Here is an 8,587-nt window from a genome sequence, read left to right as displayed (position 1 = left end):
TAAAACTGTCATTACACCGAAGGTTGTTAGCTTTTTAATGATATTATCCAAAGGTACATCAGCTGGCAAACCATTAGGCAGTAAAGGCTCAGAAGTCTATTTAATAGGGTTGCAAAGGGGTGGAAAATTCCCGGACAAATTCCACCTTTTTGCAACCCTACTATTTAAAGAGAATGATTGTGGTGGGGAGTTTGGTCAAACAATGGCAGCGATAAAATGAATAGTTATGCACCAGAACGGCCAGGCATAAAAACACTTTCTTCCCTCAGGCAATCCACCTCATGAACAGTTAACTTGCCAATACACATACACAACATTATTTATACATTTATTTATTATTCTATTTTTATTTTTATTTTTTATGATCTGTGTCACTGTCATTCTGTTTGCGCTGCCACTGTGGAAGCTTCTTTCACCAAAACAAATTCCTCATATGTGTAAACATACCTGGCAATAAATCAGATTCTAAATCAAAGATGGCACCATCATCCGCATTTCATCTGTGAAAACTTTAGTCCCCTGGCTACCATGTCAGAAGAATCTGCAATCCTCAATTCTAAAAAAAAAAAAAAATTGCCAGCCATGGTAGCAAATTCAGCAGCTTTTCGATCTTGTTGTTCCGACTTTGTCGAGGCGAACTCAATGGAGCTACCTCCTCAGCCACAGATTATATCCATATGCCTTGCCTTCCACCAGGCATGAAGTGATGGAGGTGCATCAAGGCTTCCATGCCATTGCCTGTAAAGTGGCCTGGTAGCACACACAACAGCTTTACGTGGGCCAGTTCAGCAGTGGGTCAAGATGCCAAAACAGGGGTTTTTGGCCTAGAGTGTGTTTTTTTTTTTTTCTCAGGGGACAGCGGTTACCCCTTCAGAACCTATCTTTTAAATCCAGTCACCAACCCCACCACACAGGCCAAGCACAATTACAACATTGCACACATCCGAACCTACAACTTGTTAGAGCGCTCAATTGGGCGCTAGAAGATGCATTTCCAGTGCCTGCATAAATCAGCTGGAGGGTTGTGTCTGAAGCCAGAGAGAAATGTTGCTGAGTGGAATCAACAGCTTGTGGTTTATATATATGACAAAGGTATTTGGAGAACCTTGCACACTCCCAAACTATGCTGAGACATACCTTTTCAATCTGAGTGTATCTTGTTTAAGTTACATGAACAGTAAGCTATGGGTCACAATCATCCATCTAGATGTTGGAAGAGGAACGTTCCCAGCCTGTACCAGGGTTGAAAATAAATTTGGCAGGGCTGTGGAGTGTTTCGCACCCTTGTTTTAGGAGATCATTGAGCAGCTGGGTTGTCTTAGCCAAACCAGGTAGGAATCTTCCTAGATAATGAACCATCACCATCATCATTTTAACTTCTGTTACATTTTGTGGAGGTTGAATATTCATTATAGCCTCAGCCTTTTTCATGTCTGGCATAAATGCCACGCCCCAGAAACTGAATCTGTGTTTGTCTTAACAGACATGTTTCATCATTAAGCTTCAGTCCAGCATTACAGAGTGTCTTCAGGACCATCTTTAGGCATTGTTCACAAACCTCCTGTGTTTTACAATAGCCGATTATGTTGTCAATGTATGCTACATTCATTTTTTTCTCAGAACTGGCATCATTGATGAACACCATTCCGTTGCTTCCATAATTTCTTCAGTTATGCCACACTTCACCATTCTGTCTAGTTTGACTTTCACTTAAGGACACTTTCAGAGCTGTTGTTACTGTGTAAGTCTCCACACCTGCCTTTAGCTTGATTCTCACATCAGTGGATTTTAGGAGCCTGACAGACAATGTCTAGGATCTTTGTCTAGGGTAAAACAACCGTGGGAATAATAATAATACTTGATAATATTACTGAATGTATTTATTGCTTGTATAGCTACCATACAAGAAAGTTAGCATCTTACAAATGCACATACATATGAAATCATGAAGTTAAATGAACTCATCACATGCTAATTTAGTGCAATACAGATTCAAGATCAAGGAAAGCGATTTTAACAAAATTAAAACTTTTTCTTTTCCAAAAATTACAATAATTAGAATTGAATTGGGTTATGTACCACATAGATAAACGTAGGACATGTGCTTTTGTACTTTAGTTTTGTGGAGCGAGGATGTAATATTAACATTTATAATATATTAAAATAGCATACTAAGATAAGAATGCTCACTAACATTTATAAAAACCACCTCTAGATAAACAACGTCAAGAAAACTCCACAGAAAGTTTTTCTAAAAACAAAGCACAGTTTATTAAACATTCAGTAACAAACAAACAGCCCATATGAATCAAGAAAAACAATATTTCTGTTTTTGTTTGCACATTTTACACACAGGCTTCTATACAATCCTATTGCAGGGGTATATGCATGAAGTAAAGATGTAAAGAGCAGATCTGGCTTTATTTTTCAGAGATCTCCTGAGATGCTTTTCAAAGGATCTAGTTTGGGTGACAGCTACTGTTAAAATAGAAACTGAATCACGTTTGGGATATTTTTACGTTGGTTGTTTTAGATGTGCTGAAATGAAACTAGGCCCAGATATTACAAAGGTTATTAATGCAGAGCAGAAGCTTTATACAGCAGGAGCTGATGAGGTTAAACATGAGATGTAACGATTGTCCCAATGCAGTATTCACAGGTGTGTCATGCTGTGTTGTCATTATGTGTAATGATTCACTGGCCCTCACTAAACCTGTCTATTAGGCTTCCTTTTCAGTATTGATGGTAAAGGCGTGTATTTAGAGTGTATTCACTGATCAATTGATCAAGCGTTTATGAACTATGTGCGTCTGGCCTGTCAAAGCTGATCATGGCTGCTGTGTCAGTTTAACGTATTACACTTCTGACGGCACATTCAACATACAGAACAATTATACAAACATAAACATATAACACATGGCATACCTGGACATTCCTACAATACATCAATGTGTTTAAAAATAATAAATTAAACAAGAAATTGTGTTTAAGGCTTTTTCCTGGACATCGTGTGGGTATTTTATAAATTAATAAATTACCATTTAAAAGGTTGTTTGAGTAAGAGTTTTCTTATCTTTTAAATGATTTACTACTTTTATTCATTGAGGATGCGTTAAATTAATCAAAGTGACAGTGAAGACTATTCATCAAAGAGTCTTGAAAATAAAAGTACAACACGTTTTCAACATCATTGCTAATAAGAAATGTTTCATGAGCATCAAAGGTGAATGATTTTTGAAAGATCATTAAGGACTGGAGAAATGGCTTCAAAAAATTACATTTTAAAATATATTAAAAGAAAAAACTGTTATTTTGAACTGTAATAATAATTCACAATATTTTTTACTGTATTTTTGATCATATAAATGCAGCCTTGGTGAACAAAACAGACCTTTTCAAAAAAAAAAAAAAACTTTTAAAAATCTTATCGATCCCAGACTTTTGAATGGTAGCGTAAATAAGTGCTGAACTATAATAACTTTAGTCTGCAAATTATTGTCATTTCAACTCAGACAAATAAGAAAACAACATTTTATTCAATTCATTTTAAGACATTCAAATTCCTCATTATGCCTAATGACAATGATGATACTCATGACCCCATACTATGAAAACTGAATACATTACAGGTTAGATGTGGATGATCAGTTATTTCTACATTCTTTAAATTATCTTAATGGTCCTGTGAAAAATATATCTGCTGCAAGATGTTGGATCACTAAATTTCTTTTCACATCCAATCGTCAACCACATTGTATTACATTCAGTCATCATTCATTTACTCATGTCGCTCCAAACCCATAATTGAATTTGAAATTAAATGAGTACTGATGTATACTGAGCTCCAAATATGAGCTAAAAGTATCATAAAATTGAGGAATTGACTGTTCTCTTCCCATTGGACCTCTAAAATAACATTTGCACTTACACATATTCAAACTGGTATGTTGCAATTGGTTATGATAAACGAGACAACCAAAGCCATTCAGCATCATAGATATCAAACCTGATGTGCCATATTTGAATATATGTGAACACACATGAAATTTGACTTTCATTGAATAGAAAAGACTAAAACTTGTTTTGTTTTAGCACATCTTATGAATCTGGAACAGCACGAGTAAGTGATGACAGAATTCTCGTTTTTGGTTAAACTTTTCCTGTAAAACCTCGCAATACAACTGAACATACAACACCCAACTACTGGTCTGTTTAGGACTTTGAAAGCTCTAAAACACATCACCTTAAGCCTTAATATGACATTCAATGATGTTACTACTCCTAGCTCTGCAATTCCTGCAATTCCAGTTTACTTGTATTTTCTCAATCTATTAACTCCCCGGGCCACAAGTCATAATGGAGCAGGCCAATAAACGCTACAGGAAACACTGTGTACAGTAAGTGCACATTCCTAATGATATGATATATAATGTAAATGACATCTATTGTTGACATAGAGCATGTAACATGCTAGAACCTCTTTCCTCTAGCCCACGTTCTCGTCTCATAAGGTGTGTCCCATACTGCTGCTGACCAGTCCTTTAACGTTTGTCACAGGTCTGACATCATGTAGCTGTTTGCGTCGGTCTATAAACGCAGCGAGTCTGACAGTGTCCAGCGGTGTTTTGGAGTAATCTCCACTATGAGCGCTGACCCACGGGTGCTGCAGACATGTAGCTGAGCTTGGCCTCTTCCTGGGGTCCTGGTGAAGCGTGGACACAATGAAGTCTTTGGCGGCCTGGCTAACGTCACTGAAGTACTCCTCAGGAAAGCAGAAATCCAGCCTGCAGATGTTGACGCAGGTCTCCTCCAGGCTCTCGTCCAGGAACGGGGAGACTCCACTGAGCATGACGTAGGCCAGCACCCCTACACTCCACAAGTCTGTGGACAGGGACACCGGGGTGCCCTGGATGAGCTCTGGAGCGGCAAACTCAGGGTTCCCCAGGAGGAGATGCACGTAGCGGTGACCCGAAACCTGTACAGCATCGCCCAGATCTGAGAGCTTCACGCAGGGCACCGGCACATGGAGGTCCACCAACAGGTTTTCAGGCTGAAGAATGAGAAAGAGTTGAAAACTCAAGACTCTGCACTAGGTTTCAAAACTCTTCTTTAGTGGTCACCTACTTAACACTCTTAAAAATAAAAGTTCCAAAAGGGGGTTTTCACAGCGATGCCATATAAGAACCAGTTTTGGTTCTCCAAAGAACCTTTCAATTAACAGTTCTTAAAAGAACCATTTTTTTCTGAGTGTGAAAAACATTTTAATAGTCTAAAGAACCTTTTCCACTATAAAGAACCTTGTGTGGAATGAAAAGGTTCCATGGATGGTAAAGGTTCTTTGTGGAACAATTGATGCCAATAAATAACCTTTATTTTTAAGAGTGTAGTGGGTGCATGCTTGTACAAAAATTAAAATGCTAGTGATGTGGATGTTTGCCAGGGTGTTTCAGGCTATGTTGTTCTTAAGGTGTTCTGAGTCCTTTTAGCACATTGCTGTGTGGTTGATGGGGTGTTGGGTTTTTATCAAAGTCCCTTTCAAAGAAAGTCAGTAGAACACCTCTGGACAGCTACAGTATTTTAGGCATGTAAGACCAACTCCTATCTACTTGAATGGAGAAATACAGAAATCTCATAAATGTCCTACATTTCAATAGCATATTTCAAATCAGTAATGAAATCTGATATTATCTGTCTATTAAATGCTATTTCTTACACTCAAATAACATTAAAAAAATTTTTTTTTAGGTTGGTCCAGCCAATGCACATGTGCAGTGCTAAGCGCCAGTCTCAGGATACCTATATTAGATCCACCAAATTCTGTCTTGCAGTCTCTCCCATTCATAGTAATAAATGATCTTGGTGTATATGTAACCCCCTTCAGTTCTACTCCCCTCATTCGCTCTGAGTGGGATTCGAACCGGTGTTTCTGGCATGGGAGGTGGGCTAACAAGGATGCTAAAGACCTAGCGTCAGTTGCTAGTGTGCCTCTTGAAATCAGGGGAGTGAGGTTTACCCACACAGCTCTTACTAGCTGGCCTCCGTAACACTCACCCCCCTAAACCCTTACTCCCATCCGGGTCACGGCACCAATGTAACCCCTCTGGTTCTACTCCCAATACACAGCTCTTCACAGCTGGCCTCCGTAACACTCACCCCTCTAAATCTCACTCCCATCCGGGTCACGGCACCAATGTAGCCCCTCAGGTTCTACTCCCCATACACAGCTCTTACCAGCTGGGTTCCATAACACTCACCCCCCTAAGCCTCACTCCCATCCGGGTCACGGCACCAATGTAGCCCCTCAGGTTCTACTCCCCATACAGAGCTCTTACCAGCTGGGCTCCATAACACTCACCCCCCCTAAACCTCAATCCCATCCGGGTCACGGCACCAATGTAACCCCTCAGGTTCTACTCCCCATACACAGCTCTTACCAGCTGGCCTCCGTAACACTCACCCCCTTAAACCTCACTCCCATTTGGGTCACGGCACCATTATAACCCCTCCGGTTCTACTCTCCATACACAGCTCTTACCAGCTGGCCTCTGTTACATATCTTGGCACACGCTGATGTGGTGGTATGATGTTTTACCTTGAGGTCCAGGTGAGCTACTCTGCATGTGTGCAGGTGCTGCAGAGCTTCCAGAGTGTCTTTAATGAAGAATGCCACCTTCTCCTCCATCAGCTCATCGTGAGCTACCAGATAGTCCAGCAGACGCCCATCCTCAACCCTGAACACACATAAATATGATCATATCATTGCAGGTCATTCTTAAAAATAAATTCCACTTGAGTTTGTACGTGTGCGGAAAAAGAGAATGTTCATCCCGTTTCATACAACAAAACAGACTAAAATCTCATTGGTAATTTTATTTTTTTACTGAATATTTACTGAATAGATTTAGAATATGTTGAGTCTTGGAGCTCTTCTGCGCTCTATAGAATTCTGCAGGGATGACGCCATTTTGTAGGTCATTCTGGAAGTGAGCATCATCCTGGTTCCTTTAGCAAAAAAGTCAATAGGCTTTTTTTTCCTGTTGGCTTTTAGATTATTGCAGAAAGCATGATTTTTATGACTCTTCTTCATTTTGTTCATCAAGGCATAAGATAATCCCATATAGGGCCCTCTCTCTAATCAGGGCCCCTGGAATTGCGTCATGATGCGGTGCCCCCGTCTAGTCCCATAATTGTGTAATTGAGAAATGGGCTGTCAATGGAAGTGTCTTTGCTTTTTAAATGGATTTACTCACAGCTCAAGAACCAGCATGTAGGCCGTGGGAGACTCATAGGTATCAATCAGCGCCACCAGCTGCGGATGCTGGACATGACGCAGGATATCAGCCTCATGGGCCACCTGCTCTTTCTTCTGCATCTTCTTATTGACAAACTTCACAGCAACCTCCTTCTTACTGGATTTACTGAGACACTTCCTCACCACTGAGAAACGACCCCTAAAACAGAAAACATATGAGTCAGCGGAGTTTGTTACTGACAGGATGAAGAATGATGGACTGCATTTTAATAGAAGTAAAAAGTAAAAAAAATAATCTATACCGTCCAATTTCACATAATTCTGTAAATGCAGATTCAAAGTTGTCTTTCCACTGGATTCCAGTGCCGTCGTATGTCGAGGCTTCATAAAAGAGAAGAAAAAAGGAGAGTATAAGAAATGTATTTCGAACAGATGAATTACACTATTTATAGCGCTATTCCAAAACCTGGTGCTGCCTACATAGACAATACTTTATAGGCATCATAGGTGCGCTTTTGACATGAAGACTTTTCCAAAAAGGATAGTTTTCCAAGCATATTCTTTCTAGAATACTTTTGTGACTAGTGGAGTGGGGCAGAGAGCCGTGGGAGCGGAGCGAGGCCGGAGGAGTTTAATGATAATGAGTGACCCCTGCGCCACTCACTGGTCTCGAGTCCCACGGAGGAGCTCCGGAAGGATAAAAGGAGGAGTGACGACAGTGGAAGATGAGAGAGGACCAGGTCTGGACGTTATTTTGTTTACTTTGCTACAACTTTATTTTGGCTAAAATGGAAGGCAGCATTGCATGTATCTTTTGTTGAGAAGTCAATCCGAGATTGCAATGTGACAAGCTCTGTTATTTATTTATTAATCATAAATACTAAAACTACTTGCGGATCTAAAATTTAAATACATATTTTTAATAATGATTTTATAATAGGTTTAGGGGGAGCTAGGGCAGACAACAACACAACCCTTACGAAAATTAACGATGATTTTACTATAAATCCAAAGACAATGGTTACTATTGTTAAACCATGGTAACCACAAATTAACCATGGTTTTTGCTACACTAACCATGAAATTTGTAGTAAGAATAAATACAAATGGTAACCCATTTGCCAAAAAAAACCAAAACAAACAAAAAAACATGGTTACTGTACTTTTACTATAATAAAAGCATGGTTAATTTTTGTAAGGGAAAAACATGACTAGTGTTCAGTATTAGGATTTTTCTATAAAGATATTGTAGTGATGTACTAATTTTGACATGTAGGCTATTTAGAAAGTATAGTTTTGTTAAATCTTGAGTATTAAAGTCATGAGAGAGATAGA

The 8,587-nt window shown here is 39.4% G+C and overlaps 1 protein-coding gene across 1 annotated transcript in view; it reads right to left on the bottom strand.

The window, feature by feature from the left end:
• Positions 1–3,459: 3,459 nt before the first annotated feature.
• LOC107742947 (kalirin-like) overlaps positions 3,460–8,587 on the bottom strand; it is a 48,689-nt gene continuing 43,561 nt past the window's right edge. The window contains exons 23-26 of the mRNA XM_016556030.1: positions 7,555–7,633; positions 7,251–7,451; positions 6,593–6,731; positions 3,460–5,050 (exon numbers count right to left, since the gene is read on the bottom strand). Coding sequence (XP_016411516.1) covers positions 4,505–5,050; positions 6,593–6,731; positions 7,251–7,451; positions 7,555–7,633 — 965 coding nt within the window. The 3' untranslated portion in view covers positions 3,460–4,504. The remainder of the gene's footprint in view (positions 5,051–6,592; positions 6,732–7,250; positions 7,452–7,554; positions 7,634–8,587) is intronic.

This window comes from Sinocyclocheilus rhinocerous, unplaced genomic scaffold (assembly GCF_001515625.1).
Source record: "Sinocyclocheilus rhinocerous isolate Xijiao unplaced genomic scaffold, SAMN03320098_v1.1 scaffold45, whole genome shotgun sequence".
NCBI classification, from domain to species: Eukaryota; Metazoa; Chordata; class Actinopteri; order Cypriniformes; family Cyprinidae; genus Sinocyclocheilus; species Sinocyclocheilus rhinocerous.
The sequence above is the reverse complement of the archived record's forward strand: the minus strand, read 5'-3'. Positions and strand labels throughout refer to the sequence as shown.